Below are 20847 nucleotides of genomic sequence, written 5' to 3' on the forward strand. Positions count from 1 at the left end.
CCACTTTGACCGTCTTTATATATTTGATGCTGACTGTACAGTGTACCTTGTCATAACATTTGTCTCGCAAGTGCGACAGCACGGGAGTACCCAGTATCTCCACAGACAATATCGTAAATACATTTGGATTCTAATTTGTCTATTCTGTTCCCGAATGTTAAGGACAAAGATGTAATCAAACGCAAAAATATGTGCACAGACCAAAACTAAGTCGAGAGCGGTTACAGCTGCCACAAATATGTGCATAGACCAAAACTAACTCGAGAGCGATTTCTGCTGCCACGAATCAAAAACCAGGATTTATGTTCCTAAGTTTCGGGAGCAGGCGTGACAATTTTTTGCATTCTGTGACTGTATGACAGATATATGCATTTTTCAAGTGCAGGACAAATGGGTGCAACCTCCTATTGTGAGATAGGATATTAAAAAGTTTAGAGGAATTAATAATAAATAAATACCATGCGGTAAGATCCATTGCTAATAAAAACTGTATATGTTACACAAAATAAAACACGTTTATACTAATATGTTATTTTTTCAAATTCTATTGCTACTTTGACCAATTGTAATAATGTAATCAAACTATACTATTTTATTAGCAAGAGATGTTAAATAAAGTTACTAAAAAACGCTATAAACGTGGTTAGCAATCACCAGTAATTAAAAATTAATGAATTATAAACTACAACTAAAATAAAAAGGATTAAATAAAAAAAGTCACACCAACATTATTTTCCTATAGAAACAACTAGATATAAAAATGTAGAAGTTGAAAAATAATAAAAACAACATTTAGACAGAAAACACTGAAATACAACAACAGTAATACGACATGGAATGGTTTCAAGTATATTAATTGACATAGGTAAACAATGTCGGCTTGACTCACAATGCGGCTTACGTGTCTTTTTTCGAAGACAAGAGGCTACATAATTTTCGAGCTCTCGGAGCGTAGATGGCTTGAGGGTCTCGAAATCTATCTCGATCTCGTCTGGGTTAGAGTCACGTAACGACGGCTCCCGGCTCTGTATTATATGCACCACTTTGCCCAGTTTATCGCCTGTGAAAACGTAATACCTATATCAATAATACCGTAATACCTATATAACTTTTGTTTCGGGAGCTTTTAAAAACGGTGAGTGTGATGTGGCGTAAACAAAGAGCAGTAACACTTATTTCCATTACACAAAAATGTCTAGAAATATATGTGATGGATGGTATAGATGGAGGAGGATGTGATCGTATAAATAGGTACGCGTGTTACCGGGCAGCTTGTTGATATCCAGCGACAGCTGCCGCTTCTCGTCGTATGACATGGGCTTGGCGACGTCCTCGTCGTCGGTGTCGGCGTGCGGCGGCGCGTGCGCCGCGGGCGCCGTGCTGGGCGCCGAGTTCTTCTTCTTGCCCGGCGCGGACGCCCGAGAGCCGCCCTTGCCGCCGCCACCTCCGCGCTTGCTACCGCCTTTGCCGCGTGCGCTCCCTGTGCCTGTTACACCAACTGCTTTCCTATACACTGTTTTCTAGGGCAACTACTGATGGCATATTGTTACTTAGCATTTTAAAATGTTCCAAGAATATAATTTTGTATTTACACAGGCATAGTCGTAAGACATGTATTACAAATAATGTTTTACCTATATTCTCTGCAATATTGTTAGCCTTGGCGCCATAGCCCGCTACTGCATTCGCCTTCGGCATTGCACTGTTGACCATTTGCTTCTTTGATGATTTATCTTTAACCTTCTTTTTCGCTTTTTTCTTGGTATTGGACTCTTCCACTAACTTTCTCATTTTCTCCTGCAATGCAAGTAACTCTTTCTCTAGGAGCTTTACTTTATTATTTCTTTCTTCTTCAGAGTCATCTGAATCGGAGTCTGATTCTGAACCCGACTCGGAACTGGATGCAGAACTTCCTTTATCCATGTGAGGAACTCCCACATGTATGGGCTCATCGGGAATTTTAGCATATCTGTAAAAAAAAGTTCCATATCTATCTTGTAATTGATACAAACAAAGAATTTGTAGGCAAAAGACTGCTAGACAACTATAAAAACACAATAATGTCAAGTGTAAAACAGCAAGTAAACACAACATATTCTGATGCTTTTATTTTCTTACACGAGTGGGTCACCTCTATGGATAGGATCGTGCAAACAAGCTCTCCAGAAACAGAATTTGGCAGAGGCTTACCTCATTTCAAAGACATCTTGTAGTTTTCTTGCCATCGCCACAACATCGTGGTCTGGGGGGTTGTACTTGTAGCAGTTTGTGAATATTAAACGGACATCAGCTGCAAATTCTGCAGCAGTTTTATACGCTCTGTTGTCCATTTTCTGTTTCACGGTCCCGAGATCCATAGGCTTCTTAATTATATCAAAATAGTCATGGAGTCCAAGTAATTCGGCATCCACAGGTTTGTAAAATGGCCAGGCATAGCCCTGTAAACAAATGTTCCCATTTAGTCGAGGATAAGTTTACGAAGGCGTAGAGGATGCGGGTATAAACATAATCAGAAACTTACCGAATGCTTTTTAGAAAAGAGCTCTTTTAAAATTTCATTGCAACTTTTGAGAGCATCAGATAGTTTTTCCTTGCCCTTTGCGAGTTGCGGGGTCAGAGCGGCGTGGTGCGAGGCGCCCGGCCCGCCGACGCTGGGCGACAGCGCGCCCATCTTGAATGAGTCTTCACCTGTCCTGCCGGCCTGCGCAACATCCACTTTGTTAACACGAGGAATATTCTACTTAAATAGTGTATCACTAAAAAACACCGGGAGACAAGGAAATGCTGGCCGAGTGTCATATAAAAATTGTATGATCAATTGATCAAAAGGCCGGTAGTTCCTATCTCGGCCGGGGCATGTATATCCTTTTCTCAAAAAATGCGTGGAAATACAACCTAAAAACCAATAATAACTTAAAAATCACTGTTTTACAGGCTATTATGATTATGACGAACGTAATGACAATATTTCTGCGCATATTTGAGAAATAGTACATTGTGCAACATGGGGCGTGAGTTAAAGCAAGCCGTCGCGATTTAACTATACTCTCGTTTGCAATATTATTACGCCCCCAGTTACACACAATGTTTTTCATCACACTTGCGATACAAAAATGAAGTATAATGACATAAAACTGTTAATTATAATACCAGAAACTTCATAACTCCCTAGGGAAAACGCTTTTTCTATAATTCCCGCTAAGCCTGCGTGCAATTCCACATTTACTGAGCGAGTGTGATGAAAATTAAATTACTCATATACGTACAACCAGGCTTTTGCTTTGAAGTATTTAATGATAAAATCCGCAGTGCAGTAATTGAAGTGCAGTAGTATCAACGCAGAGACCGAATAATAGTGTGTTTATGATTTTCAGAGGCTGAAACGACTGGTTAAAATATTAATATCTGAATTATTTGCCCAGTTTACAAAAAGTGCCTTAAAGCATATTTTATTGCAGTCTTTTTTTGTCAGATTTAAGCAAAACATGAAATCCGCGCATTGCAACGCAGTCATTTAATTGTTGTTACAACTATTGCCTTGAAAGGAGATTTGGAGGGGTGATAGCTTTACCCCAGTAATCAACGCTCATCGACAACATTTTAACGAATTGAAAAAAAAAAATGATTTATTCAGTAACAAGCTTTTTTAACAAAATACAGGTTGGTGTCCCTTTTTAAGTATATAAATACTTGTGTTAAGGAACACCGCTCTTCCTTAGTGACCACCTAAACGCTAAAAGCATATCTATGATACTATAAGGTTACGCTAAGGTTAGGTTAAGGCTAAACTAAACAGTTTATAAGTGATGAGTAGGCTATGTTATACCAAAGAGGATATAATATTATAGAGCGGTACTGTCATAGTAAATTTTGTAACCACAGTAAATTCACTGCCATCTATCGACACACTTTAAAACTAAAAATGAAGATTTATAAAAATACGATAAAATGTATTTAAATATGGATAAATGATTTTTTTTATTTGCATTAATTATTTTTATGATGTTGACCCATGTTCTTTCACTAATATGCGTTAAAATTGTTAAATAACAAACGAAACCGTCAACGCCCTCTATACGAGAGTAGGCCAAAGGTAGTAGCGACATCTGATCGAGAATCAAATTTTCGTGATTTTCGAGGCACGTTTTTTCCTTAGACTGTATCCAGATGGATACAGTAATAGATATTACGGAGTTATATCTATCTATCTTTGGTTATACTAAAACTAAGATAACGCTAGCAGAGTAACTAACGTAATTTTAATAGTTTAAGGGCCACTTATGTGATAGTGTTTGTTTGTGTGTGTGTGTGTGTGTGTGTGTGTGTTTGTGTGTTAAGCGAATGGTTTGGTTGCTTGAATTATATTAGATTATGTTTTAAGTAGATTTTCTATATTGACGTAGTTACATACATAATTATGAGAATAAAGATTAACTACTTAGGATGTTTTTGATAAAATATAAATACATACACTACTAAATTATATATAATTTGTATAATGAAGTGAAAATAAATGAAATATATTGATTGTCAGGCAATTATTGCCCTGTAGACAAATACATTAAAACAAGAATACGTATTAAAATTAACTTAAAAACTAACAACACACATTATTATTGTAGCTACAAGCAAATTTACACTAGTAGACTGAATCGACAAGACTCGATAAACTTGCATTCTTATCGTTGCCAACACTGGTTCCGGGCGAGTGCGGGGTGTGATGCGACGTACGGGCGCGGCGCACACCCTCCCACTTCCTCGACCTTCGAATGCACGGAATTGGCGCGCGACCAGTACAAACAGTTGTTGGGATTCGAAATTTGCTAAATTTGTCTATCAAGACTTAACTCATGGTACATACATGTTGAGAAAGTATTGCAATTCAAGCAACCGAGATCTACGACCTAATCGATTAAGATACGCAAAGACCGTCTTACTGCGCTCTGTCTGATACCTCCTCTTTGATAAACCGCTGAATCGATTTAGAGTAAATTTGGTATGGAGTTTGAGGCCCGTATAAGAACAAAGGATAGTTTTTATCAATCATCATCATCATCCCACACAGACGAAGTTTCAGGTAGAAGCTAGTCCACTGTAAGCGCCCTAAAATTTAGGTAATATGCCCGCGAAACAACAATATTGTATAACAGAAGAATACTTAACACGATTTTGGCCTCTTGCAAGTCATTATGGTCTCTCGTAATTATAAACACACTAAGCGTATGTATTCATAGATCTAATTACAAATCCGACACACCATCCGACTATTATTACCACAATTGTTAACAAATAACAGGTAAACGATAGTCTGCGAGTTGTGCAACGTGTTAATTCCATGCAGTGACGGTTTAGGCCAGGTTAAAATCGAAGCGTAGCGCAGACCAGGTGCGGGGTGCGGGCGGACAAATACGGCTGCATGCAAGTATAGTTCGCTTCTGCATAGGATGCCTATAAACCGCTAATTATTGTGAAGGGGCCACACCGCCAAGCGAGAAAGTCCGCGTTTACCCAATACCTAATATCTTTATTTTAGTATAACTTTTTGAGCATCTGATTCGCCAATAAACCGATTTTAGTGAAATAAATAATGCGTCGCAAAAAACTAGAACACGTACATTTTCGTAGGTTCAGATTTATGATCACAAGGTAAATAAATAAAAGTGCAAATTTATGCATATTACAGGTAAATTTATATATTTGGTTTCTCAGGGAATATATTATTGACTTTGGATTAGTTTTAATTAGTATACAAATAAAATAAATTCGCATGCTTTACTAAAATTAGCATAGCACATAGTGATTTAAACTGCATGTCACAATGTATAAAATACATGTAAAAATTATGCAAATCCATTTCGCTTAGCAATGTCAAAGGCAAATGTAGTTCAAGTAATATGTTATGAATACGAAAATAATAGCATACAAAACAATGTTTACACAAGATTTAATTCCACATCGCACAGCAGTCGTAGGTCAACGTTGTAAATATAAATAAATCTCATGCATGAACCTTAAATACACTACAACTACACCTACAATGACTATCAGAATCAACTTTTGTTTTTGCAGAGTAGTCCATTTCTAGTCTATATATTATGTCACGAAGCCACGTTAGTATCTCCATGCACGTTAGGATAATTATGCGGGACTGTCAAGTATAAACAAGAAATAATACATATCATTGTGAAATAGACGAGATTTGGAAACGTCAAATTATCAAATATGCGGCGCTAGTACTACTGACTGCCGTGTCGCACGTCACCACCGTTCTCTCGTACTAAGCAAAATAGTACAGGTTGGTAGTATTTCTCACCTAACAAAGAGTCGCGTGGTCAGTTGTGCAAGCTCCGCTGGGGTTATAAACGAAATATCTACATATAAATCATAAATGTTTATTGCAAACCAAGGTACATATGTAACACAGGTGATAAAGTTTCACATGGACCCTGACAGGGTATAGCACATATATTCTTAAAAATAGTTCTTAAAGCTAGTTCTTAAAACTAATACAATGGCGTGCATACATGCATGACACATTCATTTAAAAGCCGCATTATTCTGCCAGACTACGATGTTCTGTATGTTTTTAATAAACATATATGTACCTTTTTCTGGCGTCCACTCTCTCTTCTGGTAGATATTTTGGCGGGTTTAGCACCACTTTGCTGATCTATGGTTGGAGTAGTGTATCCTCCTTCAAAGGAACTGCCCATAGGTGTAGTGGTGTCAGCCTTTCTCTTAACGCCTTTTTTAACCTGATGAAGTCAGTTTATATTTATGTAAATAAAATAAGTTTTAGCAACTTCAATTTTTCGACAGTATTTCTATTCGTGTCTGAATTTCTCACGGTTGTTTTGCAATACAATCAGATATCGTAATATTTGTAGCAATTTCGGTGCAGCATCGTTGCGCTATATTAAGCATCTGTACATCCAATCCCAGCTGAAATTCATATGTTGGACCGAAATTGCTACAAAATGTAGGATGTCTGGTGAAATTTTATTTTAGAATATACGAAATTATTTTAATCTAAAATAAAACAATATACATACCTTAGCCGGTTGAGTCTGCGAGAGGGCAACCGACGATATAGTCGAAACGGGCGTGGCAGCGGCCTGCGCTACGTGGAAACTTGACTGTTGAGTGGCCACCTGAACGGAAGAGTTGTCATTATTAAAAGACATGTGTCAGGGATATGCCTTACCAAGGTATGTAAGAGTAATATTTAGACAGTAAATGCAAGTCTTCTTTTATAGGTCTAACATTTAGACGATTGGTGAGACGCTATTGCGGTTATTACAGTACAGTTAAAGCTTCGACTGCTTAAATACAAAACGAATAAACTATAACCAGATTTAGTTAAAATTAAACTGCCCTCTTATTATAAAACCACTGCGTAATCTCACTAATCAACCACCGCCACTCGCGCTCGCACTGCCGACGCAGCTGCCATCGAAACCGCCACACTCACCAAGGAGTCCGTTGAAAAACTAAGAGTCGCTCAAAGAGCCATGGAGAGGAGTCATGCTTGGCATTACGCTACTCGACCGTAAGCGGAACGAGTAGATGGCGGAAGACGAAGGTGCCATACGCAGTAACAACCATAGAACGCAGAAAACGGGCAGAGCATGTCGCACGTATGTATGCCGAAAGATGGAACAGGAAAACCTTAAAGTGGAGACCCAGGGATCAGAGGGGCAGGGGTCGCCAACCAGAAAGATGGGTGAACGACTTAAGACTACACGCGGGCCACAACTGGTTCCAAGACAGGAAGTCTTGGGCGGATTTGAAGGAGGCATATGTCCAGAAAGGGACAAACTAAATGCTGATATAGATAGATAAATAGAATATCACTAATCGTCCGAATTAATTATGGATGTAGTCGATATTAGAGTAAAATCAAGAGACGACAAGTACAATATTGGTCGGATCCTGCCTTTTCGCCGAAAATTGTATTGCCGAATTTCACTTGCCAACCAACTTTTCGCATAAGTTTCATTTGGCCGAATAACTTTTACCGAATAATTATTTCGCAACCATTTCATTTCCCAACCCCATAGTTGGGAAATGAAAATGACGTACTAGGTTGGGTTAGGTTAGGTTGGATTATGTAAAGTTGGGAAATGATTAGTTGGGTTTTAAATTTTTGGGAAAGATAGTTTGGGATATGAAAATTTGGCAAAAAACATTCGGTAATTCATCAGTAACCCAATATTGGTGTATTGTTAGTCGTAGAGACGCACGCACCTGTTGCGGGAGACCGGTGTGCGTGGCGGGCGGCGTGACGGAGGGCGTGGCGAGCGTAAGCGCGGGTGTGGTGGTGGTGTTGGTGGAACCCACGAGCGCGGGGTGCGGCGGCGCCGGCATGGTCTTCACGGCGGCCCCGCGCGCCCCGCCGCCGACGCTCGCGCTCGCACTGCCGCCGCTGCTCCCACCGGTCGTTCGCTTCTTCACGGCGCCTTTCCCACCTTTCGAAAGTACTTCCATTTCCTTTTCCTCTTTATCCATTTGAGCTATCTGTATAACAATAATAGTCGTTAACACGTCGTCTATATGGCAAATATCAATTAACACTGATTTAGTAATATAGCTTACTCGATTCAGAAAGAGTTTCTCTAGAGTTTGCGCCATGACCACCACATCCTCGCCAGGTTTGTTGTAGACATAGCAGTTGGTGAACATGGTATTGAAGTCTTGGATGCATTCTTGAGCAGAATAGTAATAATTTGACTCGAGCCGCTTTTTGATGGTGCCCAAGTCCATAGGCTTCTTTATGATTTTGTGGTAATCCTGAAAATTGAGGAAGTTAAATATTTTATCTTGTAATGACATTACTAAAGCATGTAGAACATGAAAATCTCACGGGCTTACCGGAAGGTTTAATTCCTTGGCATCCACCGGCTGATGAAAAGGCCAGGCGAATTGATGTTTCCATACTGCCTTCATAACATTTTTCTGCAGGAATTGTAGTTGGTTAGTTATGCGTCCCTGCCTGCGCGCAGGGTCTTCAGGCGGAGCGCCATTGATTGGTTCCGCAGTCGGCTGCAAGCAATGTTACCATGTCATCACATTGTCTGTACTTTCATTCATATCATCAATAGTACATTACTACAAAGGCTGAGAAGGAACGGGTTGCTGGCCGAATGCATAATAAAATCAAAGTTTTATTTCTAAAGAAATTAAAAGTAAACTAGTCGCAAAATATAACTACCACCTATACCTATCTTTATCACACGTGTCGTATATTTTACACATGTAGTTTGTCAATTTATTACACATATATATATGTATCTTCTATTTTTTCGCCTTGCATCCGGCTGACTGTCGTTTTAGCCACATAACTAAGTTTACATAGTTTTTTAAGTTGATATTATGCTTCACATACATCGTTGCCTTAAGCATGGAGTATATAGGTAATTCCCAGTGTTGACGGTTTTACAGTTACATTGAGTTTTTTAAAATATGCCACAAAACTTTCTGATAAACTGTGAGCATTTTTCTTAGTTTTTCAATTTATAAAATTGCCTTAAGCATCCATATACTTCGCCGTTGATTTTGGCGGCAGCAAGTTATTTTAAGTCAATTCTGCTTCCGCTCTCCATTTCTAGGAGTACAATTAATATTCATTTCATATTTTCGTCGTAACTCATATTAAATAACACAATCAACAACGCAAAATAAATCCAATAAAATAGATATTCGAGAAAAAGTTCAACTTTGCCTCCAAAACGATTAAAAAAAATACCTACGCGTGGTTGAGTAGACATTTTTACCGGTAATATTTATTAAATGAAATATTTTAAATGTGTATTTGTGTAGTGTAATTTGCAATTCACATTTATTTCAATTTGTTAATAATGTGTTATTTATTATGTTCATGTCAATTTTATCTTTTTTAAATAAATCTGCAAAATATAGCAAACATCATTTATTGTTTGTTTTTTTTAATAGCCGTATGGCCAAGATTTTTCCCTTAGAACTTACTTCCAATCGGAGACTGCATGTCTGGTCATAATAATCCATAGTGAAAAACATTAAATTGCAATATTTATGAACAAACACGTATTTTAGGAAACAATAGTAGTTTTAAAATGATTTGTTAATTTAAAAATCAGCGGGATTTCATCTTACTTTTAATTTTTTTACTTTTTTGTTCCAAATCTGCCAGTAGTTGCAGCCGTTGCCATTACTCATTCAGCCAATGAAACTGTTTTAGAGAAATTAAATATGGATAACAACGGAATGACTAAAATAAGCAATTTTTATCCTACATTTGACTTTATTTTTCATAATTTTTGGACCCATGGTTCAAAAGTTAGAGGGGGAGGGGGGGGAGGGGTCGGTCACCATTTTATTGTCTTTCGGAGCGATTATTTCCGAATATATTCACTTTATCAAAAAATGTTTGTTGATGACCCCTATTCGTTTTGAAAGACCTATCCAACGATATCCCAGTAGGGTTGAAGCGAAAAAAATAATTACACCCACACTTTACGGGGGGGGGGGGGGGGGGGTAACCTAAAAAAATAGAAACTAAAGGTCTCCTGGAGCGAATTATATATTGAATATTATATTCTGTGTTATTGTTTGAAGTTTGTATTTCTATAGAATCCATCGTCTAACACTTAACACGCTCAAATACGTTAAAAATGATCAAACGTTTTATACCCTACATTTTGCATACAAATTTCATTTAGCACCACTATTTTGGAGCCAGATAAGCTCTTGCTAGCTCTTAATCTAACTTGACTTCACTTTTGGTGCATACATTTGAGATATTTCTACCTTTTTTGCAACATTAAACATAAGAAAAGATAGGTTTCGTTTTTTATGTAAGAACGCTGTATGTTCCTAGTTTCTTTTTTTTCTCATTTTAATCTCGTGTTTTTCTGCTTTTTGGTTGTCTTTCCATTCATTAACGTCTCCGCAACATTTCAAAAACATAAAAACTAATCGATTCTTGACATACTTAATAATATTTTCACAAGTTTCTTTAGCCTAAATCGAATTTTCCAAGGCTTTTTGTGCAAAATGATTTCGCTCCGTCATTGCTTAAAGCTCGTTATCATGAAAACGAATTATAGAATTGACAACTATTGGGGTATCATATGTTCCTCATGCTATAGCGATTTAAATGTAAGTAAACAAAAAAAAACCACCCGTGACAACAATTATAAGCAAAAATGTGTGCCCACGTTTTGGCGTGTTCAAGCTTTATTCTACGACTGTCGGCATAATTGACTTGTAGTACAGTTATGAAATTTGGTATGTATGTTAATTAAAGGTCTCTTTTTCATGTCCACACTATTTGACATTTAGGGACCTCGAGGAATCGCAGCCATCTTGGAAAATGTGTACCATACTGGAGAAATTTGCGTTTTACTCTAAATCTACGTTTCTCTGTGAAAATATGGTGTAAGGCAACATTAAAGCTAAAGCTAGATATCTTTGCGAAAAAAATACATTTTGTTATAGAAAATAATAGCTGAATCCAGATTTAGCGCTTATACCCTTTCAGGGGATATTCTCTTAATAGGAAACTTGTACGAATATGAATTCCACTTTTGTCTATACATTTGTACACGTTATACCCCAATATCAACATTTTACTCGACTGCGACTTAAACAGAAAGTTGGGTTATAGGTTTAAATACTGATAATCAGTACACCCTGTAGGTTAGGATACTGGACGGATTTTTTTAAATGACGTGTCTCGGTAGATTCCTCTTGCCCTTCAGAACCTTTCACAAGCTTTCGTTTCGCCATACACAGTATTCACATTAAACCCAGATATTCCGAGAAAAAAAAAACCAATAAAGACTTATACTTTTCAAGATGGCGTTTGATCCCCGTGGTCTCCGAAGCTCCAATTTTATGACACGCAAACGGGGATCCCTGAAATTGTAGGTGTCAGAAAAAGAGACCTTTAATTAACATACATACCAAATTTCATAACTTTGGAAGGATTTCGAGGTTAGACCTAATCCGATTGTACTATTGTATGTGTGTGCCAAATTGCTACCACAGCGAACACCTAGCAAAGCCGCGGACGGACAGACAGACGGACATGGCGAAACTAGGGTTCCTAGTTGACTACGGAACCCTAAAAAAGAGCTACTTCCCGGCCTAGCCCTGCAATTTTGTATGAAATTTCATTGAATATCTCTAGTCTAGCTGCGCCCGAAACGAGATACTTCCCAGCCTAATATGTGGAACATATTATCAATATTTCATTGCATGTTTGAGAAAACTGTTTAATAATATATTCTTCATATATGTATTAAATAAGTGTAAGCATATTAATGATTTTTCTTACAGTGCTCGTCGTCGCTAGTGGATCTACAGCCTGCTGCATTGTGCTGGAATCTGCTATCTACCTGCCAACATTACAATTGCTGTAAATCTTTATATTAACAGTTTACATATATTAAATACGGTTGAATTAATGTATATGCACCTACAACAAAAGCTCTCACCTCAATTGCAACTAGAGGCTCCTCCAATCTCTGACTTAGAGGCATTAGCTATTTCCTCCAGTAACGTAAAACCATTCTATCAAAATAAATTAAATGTGGTGCTTCAGCACCAGGAGGCAGGTCATCCCATTAATCAATAAAATTAAATCATACCTGAAAACAAACCATAAATACAACATGTAATATTAAAATTTGAAAGTAGTCTTCTTTTACAAGTAAACATATCTATATTACACATACCTGGCACCAAACAGTAGTGCCTGCTGATGTTCCTCCAACACTAAGATTTCTCCAAATCTGTAACAATAAACAGTTCATAATTAATATTTTGCGATTTCATGGAAAATATTTCAATAAAACAATAATGATAATAATGAATAACATTTTCACCGGTTTCCTACAAGATAGTGAAAATAAAGTACTTATCACTTGAGTAGATGGTTACATTAACAAGCATTACATGACAACTATCATTCTTAACATTCGACAACTTAAGCGTCCTTGGCATTGAAAGGGTTAACAAGTCTTGTAATCAGTCCGCCGGACGATATCGGCCTGTCAGTTAGAACAATAATTTGACAGTTCCGAACAACTGACAGGCCGATATCGTCCGGCGGCCTGATAGTCAGTGGACCCCTTTAGTCATCATACTTAAAACAAAAACGCATTTTTAAAATAAGAATTACGGTTCGAATTCGAATGACTAGAAAATAATGTCTAATGGTATAAGGGTTAACTAAGGCCAGTTCAACTCATTTCCCCAAACATTGTAAACATTATGACAAGATGCCCAAAGAACATGACAAGATGCCCAAAACTAAAGTCAATTACTGGAAAACCTTGTAATCTATGTGTCAAATATTGAACTGAAGTAAATTTTGCTTGTATGGAGACGATGGAGCTCAGGGAATGAGTTAATACTAAAATATGCATAAGCATAATTGTTTTAACTCAGTCATAACTACCTTATTTTATTAATTAACATACATATTTTATATTTTGAATCATCAAAATGCACACATAGGATAGGACACATTACATTTTAGCTGAAATTAGCAGGGTATTGCATGCATATGTTCTTAAATTAGAGTTATTACCTGTTATTTAAAATATGAAATGTTTTATGTGTATAATATAAATAAATCCATAATTTGGTTCTGAAATCTCAGACACAAATTTCTTTTATGTGACTATTTTCAAACTATTACTTATTAGAAAGAGATGTAAAAGTATTATTGTTTGTTATAAGAGTTGTACTGGCACTTTTGCTAGCCCCATTCCATTGCCTAGTAGTACTACCATGGTCTAAAACACTACCAAGGGCCCGTTTATCAAAAGCTTGTAGCTTGTGATACAAGTGGAAGTCCATTTTTGACAGCTTTTGTTAGAAAGGGAATTCCACTTGTATTACAAGCTTTTGATAAACGGGCCCCAAGTGTCTCATATATAGGAGGGCAATAAGAGAAGATACTTAACAGTAGTATATTAAATGGTGTCAGCTCAATCTGAAAATGCCTTTTTCATATTTTATACTCCATTTTCTTGACATCTTAGTGTTCAAAGTGATTTCTTTTCTGGTTTATGGCTTAGACATTACCTATTGAAAAATCAGTTCTTCAAATGCTGTTGATTTCATTTAGTGTATTGAAATTAGAGCTCTCAACTATCTGGATATTTTCAAGATACAAAAAATATTTTTATACACTTAAGTATGTATTTAAATACCTAATTAACTATTTCTATATTACATACTTGTTATTAAAAAAAGAATGAATCGTAACTAGTGTCAGAAAAAGCAGTAGTAGTCTTAGGAAAGACAAGAGTTTGAGTTCAAGTGAAATTTACCTCAAAGCTAATTAAAAGAAACTACTAATAAGAGCTAATAAAAAAACCGGCCAAGTGCGAGTCGGACTCGCGCATCGAGGGTTCCGTACTTTTTAGTATTTGTTGTTATAGCGGCAACAGAAATACATCATCAGTGAAAATTTCAACTGTCTAGCTATCACGGTTCATGAGATACAGCCTGGTGACAGACAGACGGACAGCGGAGTCTTAGTAATAGGGTACCGTTTTTACCCTTTGGGTACGGAACCCTAAAAACAATATATTGAGCTTTCCACTTTAAAAGAACAAGTTAAGTCACTAGTATTCCCGGACTGCACCTGACTTTTTATATGAAACAAGTAAGATAACATTTACAACCAGGGACCGGACAACCCTTTCCGCGATAAAACCCTTTCAATGGGCGACACTTAAACACGGCTAACACATTGAAAGACTTTCCCTTTTGAACTGCAAGCCCATTCATACCCCTACCTTTGACTAACCCTTACCGAAAAGCTAACCAAAAATAAGGCTAGCCCTTAATAAGGGTTACCCTTATCTTTAAGCGCTTTTTATAAAGGTTTCCCTTTGCGTGAAAGAGACAGGATTAGTATATATCTACGGTAGTGTATGAAAAGGAAAGAAAATACGTGCCTAGTCAAAGAACGCCGCCGTCGCCGCCGATGATCGCTCGGATTCGAAGTAATGTGTGCTTTATGAACAAGGTAGACGACTTAAATTAGCACGCTTATATGCTAAAAGGGAAGCCCTTTATAAGGCTAACCCTTATAAGCAATATGCAAGGTGTTGGTGAGCGGATGATAAGGGTTTTGTAAGGGTATTTGGGCTACCGATTACTCAAATGTGGTAGCTTTATATAAGGGTTTTTAAAAGCAAAACAAAGGGTTTCGTCTGGCAAAGGGTATGGTGAGTTAAGCCTTATGCAATACCCTTATAAAACCCCGATAAGGGATAGCGGGCCGGTCCCTGTTTACAACATGACTGAAGACAGTTCTGAAGCATGATGTTGTTGTTGTAAGTGGTGTGTTGAAATAACCCCACAAGTTCAATATTATGTATCGAGTCTTGTTTGTTGTCAATGATATTATGTTAGTGCCATGAAGACACAATTAGGAAAATACATTTATTGGTCTTGATCCCTGTTCCGGATCTTTCCTGGTGCAAAGGTTATCTATTGCGATTCAACACGGAAACGCAGCGAGCGTGTTGGGAACTTTTGCGCCTGGAATGACTCATGGTGGGTTATTTGATTAGTTATTCTTGGTTTGGTTATTTGTGCTTTTTTAAAACATATATTAACATTATGCTGAATCTATAATCTTGTCAAATACTGTCTATTTGTCTATTTTCACTGATAAGCATATTATTATATTATGCATGTAGAAGTTTTACTTCGCTCAAAAGTTACGTTTCTTTATTGTTTTTTTTCTCTCAGTGCACCCACCTTGACGCTTTTCTGTTTAGCCCTATGGTTGACTAGTAGAGAATGCCTATAATGGCATTAAGTCCGCCTGTTGTACACTTTTTATGTGCAATAAAGTTTAAAATAAATAAATATCAAATTTATATTTAGCTAAGCGCCACTTGCACCATCCCACTAACCCAGGGTTAACCGGTTAAACCATTAACTCAGTGTCAAATTGTACTGGTAACCATGTTAACTACAGGTGTAACCGGTTAACCCCGGGTTAGTAGAATGGTGCAAGTGGCCTTAAGAAGTTTAGTTCTAATAATCCTGTTAACTTATAATTATCATGAAGATTAAACATAAATAGTTTAACTTTCAAGTAAATTACCTATAACTTTTGTTTTCATTAACTGTACACAAACACATGCAAGAGGACTTTACCTAAGTTTTTAACTATCAGCCCTTTCAAACAAGACAAACAGATCGAAAGTATGAGTAATCCATGAGTTGAACACACCACACACCACTATGCTGCAGGAAACTTCTAATCTAAACTACGAACCAATTTAACCATAATATAAGTAATCAATATTAACATGATGATTAATAATAAAGCACACTAGAAAAAAAAAGAAAAACCACAAACAAATGTATTCACATAAACAAATACTAAAAAGTACGGAACCCTCGGCCGAAAACCCGACTCACTTGGCCGGTTTTTATAATTCATCGTCAGGAGCAGTCATGACGTCATAATCTCAACGCATTACCAGGCCTATGGAACTCTCCGCGCGAGCTCGGATTTATACCTACGACTAGCTTCCCGCCGGCGGGACTCAAGCTAGCCAGTTGGTTGCCACACGTGCTCACGCACGCACGTCACCGCGCGCTATGCCATAGAAATGTCTTCGTCACGAACAAATAACACAGCTTGTAGTGTGGATGGATACAGACACAACAAAACAAATAAAAAATATAGTGTTTTCCTCTTTCGACGGATGAGGAAAAGTAAGTAGACATTCTCAATATAGGTACTTACACCTACTGTTATAATTTTTACGATAGTTACAAGCTACGTAGGTACTATTAAATTATTTTAAAGATGTAGGTAATGTTTTTTACGACACATTTATAGCTAGATATCTACCTAAGACACCTAAGTATTTGAGAGAAGCGTCGGCAACCCTAGCGTTGTGCTGGCGCGCGCGGTGCGGGGAACGGCGCGCTGAAGGTCTCTCCATTGTATTTTTGTGTAGGTATCAAAACGGTAGGTATTTGCGTTTTCTTTGAGAGATAAGTATCTGTTCGTAAGAACTATTATATAATCTGTGGCATTACGCATATCCGCGTAATTTTTGACTTTTGAAGTGCATACTATAGTCGGAGGAAGCCAATAAGTATATTTTGACCATAGACCTAGCATTACATAGATGCGCTATACGCGTGCGCCCGTAAGGGACAGAACATACGCAATGCGACAATGTAATATACTAGCTTTTGCCCGCGACTTCGTCTGCGTGGACTTATTAACCCCAGCTAGAGTAAGAATAGCGCCTGGAGAAAGTCTTATAGCAATTATTCAATTTGAGCATATTATGCACACAAATTAGCAGACACTTCATTAATTATCTCAATTCCACCCCGCTTTTTACTTTCTTAAGGGATGATTTTCGGGATAAAAACTATCCTATGTCCTTCTCAGGGACTCAACCTATCTCTATGCCAAATTTCATCTAAATCGATTCAGCGGTTTAAGCGTGAAGAGGGAACACACAGACAGACAGACTTTCGCATTTATAATATTAGTATGGATAATAAACCATACTAGAGTTAAACCAAGAAAAGTCTGCAAGATTCTTTATTCTCAAGTTTGACATTTGACAATTCACTTACATGAGAACTTAAAACTATACAAATACATTTATTTTGCATGAAATTAGCGAAAGAACTAATAACATAGAGGGTATTTAAACATACAGTAAAATAAAATCGGCCGATACACTTAAACAAAACAAGGTGATTAGTGGTGCATATGGTTAACATTTCGTCTACTTGAGATGTACACAAAACGTTTTGTAGTTGACAGTAAGCTAAGGCCCAGTTTAACTTATTTCCGAGATTCGTAATAACTGTGCGTCAGCGGGGATCATCCCTGTACTGGTCAGTATAATGGGTAAGTAGACCGTAGGTGTCACGAATGTCGGGACTGGTTTTTAGTTGCTATTTTAATCGTCAAACTTTTATGAAATTATGACTTATAAACAACACTGGCACTACGTGTGATGTCAAAATCGCTGCAGACTTTTCTTGGTCTAACTCTAAATTTACGGTGGGGAATAAAAAAAAATGTGAGACTGACAAGGACAAACAATAATAGCGCTTTCTCTGCCACTCCTACTGAAAGATACATAGGACTATCGGTCATCTCCCCCACCCCTCATGCCTGATCCAGTTACACTAGATTCATGATTTTGACAGTTAGGGTATGCGCGCACGAGCAACTTTTGTCGCCGCGACTATTTTGTCTCTCACATCAAGTCTATGGGTTAGTATGGAAGTGCGCACACGTAGCGACGTGACTCCCGGGTGACTTTTTTGTCCGCGGGTTCGGAGACAAGCCCGCGACGCAACTGTCTCCTTCCCTATGGGTTTTAAAGCTAGTGCGCGCACGGGCGACAAATAAGTCGCCGGTCGGCCAGAGGGCCTACCGCGAACCACGTTCGACGTGTTGCCTCTGTCGCACTTGTAAATTCGTATGTTAGTGTGGCAGGGAGGCAACACGTCGAACGTGGTTCGCGGTAGGCCTTCAGAAAGTCTCCCGCTTGTCGCGTCGCTACATGCGCACACTTTCATACTTACCCATAGGCTTGATGTGAGAGATAAAATAGTTGCGGACACAAAAGTCGTTCTCGTGCGCGCATCACGAGCAACTTAGTCGCAACTCGCAAGGCGATTTATTTGTCGAAGAGAAACTACATTTTGGATCTTCTTTTTTACTGATAAGGTCCCTACGAGCGTGTACACTTGCTTTAGGGCCTGTTTAAATATTGATTCGTGTTTACTGTTTAGTACGAGTTCATACATTTGCTACTAGACTTAAGTACCATCTTGGACGATCGGCGTTCGAAATGACATTGATGTCACAGTTTTCAATTGTTAGGTTGGGTTAAATGTAATGCTCGAGTTAAAAAAACCGGCCAAATGCGAGTCGGACTCGCGCACCGAGGGTTCCGTACTTTTTAGTATTTGTTGTTATACTTGTTATAGCAGCAACAGAAATACATCATCTGTGAAAATTTCAACTGCCTAGCTATCACGGTTCATGAAATACAGCCTGGTGACAGACAGACGAAAAGACGGCCAGACGGACAGCGGAGTCTTAGTAATAGGGTCCCGTTTTACCCTTTGGGTACGGAACCCTAAAAACAACAACGCTATATGCAACATTTAATTATTACTTTTTATAAAAACAATATACACCGTTTTTTTTTATTTCCGTTAATTTTAAGGGGAGATTCTACAGGTTAAATAAAGTTAATTTCTCTAAGAAACTAGTGTTTTAACTCTTACGGTTTTTGAGATATTCAATAAATAAATTTAATTGCTGAAGCTGTGTAAAAGATTCTTCATTGCCTCTAAAATTTTTTTTTTTAAGTTTCGTCAGTAAAAGAGTTTTCCATTGATAGCATGATTCACTACAAGAAGGTTACTGAGGTGAGTTAGTTTGACAATTCCGACATTACCTACTTTTCTTTCATTATGTGTCACACTAACTTTTACGTAACTCTAAAGGACCTGTTACAATGCAATATTTATTTATTTTGTATGAAAAAGGAAAAAAAATATTTTTTTTCGAATTTTACAAAAAGCGATATACCAGGTAGCTTCTATTAATGTACCAAGCAACGTGTCGAATTTAACGGAAATCAAAAACAACACGGTATATATATATTTTCTTAAATTAACTATGGCATTTCTTCTCGTTTTCCTCGCGTTATCCCGGCATATTTGCCACGGCTCATGGAAACCTGGGGTCCGCACAACTAATCCCAAGAATTGGCTTAGGCACTAGTTTTCACGGAAGCGTCTACCATCTGACCTTCCAACCCAGAGGGTAAACTAGGCCTAATCGGGATTAGTCCGGTTTCCTCACGATGTTTCCTTCACCGAAAGGCGAATGGTAAATATCAAAAGATATTTCGTACATAAGTTTCGAAAAACTCATTGGTATTAGCTGGGGTTTGAACCCACGGCCTTCGGATTGAAAGTCACAGGCTCTTACCGCTAGGCCACCACTGCTCATAAAATTAACTATGCCATTTAGTTTTCTTAAACGTACTTGGACATATTCCGAAGTTAACGGAATTCAATAAAAACACGGTGTCTTTGCTTCGTAAATATAAGGGTCAATTCATAATTGTCAAAATTTACTTCTTAACTTACGCCGACTATAGTTGATAAAACACCGGAGGGGGTGAGGTCAATCAATAATGCACCTTATCGACAGTTACATTGCGACAGTGGCGCCAACAACATAGACGTATACACGGGACATTGCCGCGCTAAGGATAAGACCACAAACTCATTTTGAAATGTCATTCAATGGAGTTGGCAACTGTCAAAGGTTTGCATAGATGGCGCCATCATAGCTTGCCTCTTTTTCTATGAGATTTAGCTTAAAGGGCTGCATCAAGGACATACAATTCCATTATAAGAACTAAAATTTCACAATTCTAGAGATTGACAGGGCAAGCTATGCTGGCGCCATCTGCTAAATACTTGGACCGGCCAACCCTATTGTATACCTTGTACTTGTACGATATGGGGATACAATGAGGGCTACCGCGTTTAATTTCGCCGCTAGGGGCGCTTGTGTAGATGGAGGTCTTTCAAAATGTCAAATGCATAGAAGTTTTGGGGGTTTCAAGCTTTTTTTATCGGGGATTTTCACTACTTAATTATAATTGTGGTAAATCTTTGTCCATCTTTGCTTAATCATGGTAAACAATAGATATAGCTCAATAAATGTTAGTGGTTTAAGAAAGTGCCAACTAAAATATATGCAAAATTAAACACAGGTTGATGGCACATTTAGACGTTAAAATACCTTTGTGTACT

General features: G+C 37.8%; 1 protein-coding gene across 6 annotated transcripts in view; it reads right to left on the reverse strand.

Moving 5' to 3' along the window:
• Positions 1-20847, reverse strand: part of LOC134753942 (bromodomain-containing protein 3-like) — a 62285-nt gene that overhangs the window by 33881 nt on the left and 7557 nt on the right. The window contains exons 2-14 of one of the 6 annotated variants that reach the window (XM_063689938.1): positions 12717-12773; positions 12477-12629; positions 12317-12373; positions 8872-9042; positions 8596-8790; positions 8248-8517; positions 7053-7151; positions 6606-6755; positions 2522-2701; positions 2191-2438; positions 1635-1969; positions 1265-1486; positions 890-1060 (exon numbers count right to left, since the gene is read on the reverse strand). In XM_063689938.1, the coding sequence (XP_063546008.1) occupies positions 890-1060; positions 1265-1486; positions 1635-1969; positions 2191-2438; positions 2522-2701; positions 6606-6755; positions 7053-7151; positions 8248-8517; positions 8596-8790; positions 8872-9042; positions 12317-12373; positions 12477-12521 (2143 nt within the window). In that variant the 5' untranslated portion in view covers positions 12522-12629; positions 12717-12773. Of the gene's footprint in view, positions 1-889; positions 1061-1264; positions 1499-1634; positions 1970-2190; positions 2439-2521; positions 2702-6605; positions 6756-7052; positions 7152-8247; positions 8518-8595; positions 8791-8871; positions 9043-12316; positions 12378-12476; positions 12630-12716; positions 12774-20847 lie in introns of all 6 variants that reach the window. The other 5 variants (XM_063689936.1, XM_063689940.1, XM_063689939.1 and 2 more) reach the window with 5 other exon arrangements.

The sequence above is a fragment of the Cydia strobilella genome, chromosome Z (assembly GCF_947568885.1).
Source record: "Cydia strobilella chromosome Z, ilCydStro3.1, whole genome shotgun sequence".
NCBI lineage: Eukaryota > Metazoa > Arthropoda > Insecta > Lepidoptera > Tortricidae > Cydia > Cydia strobilella.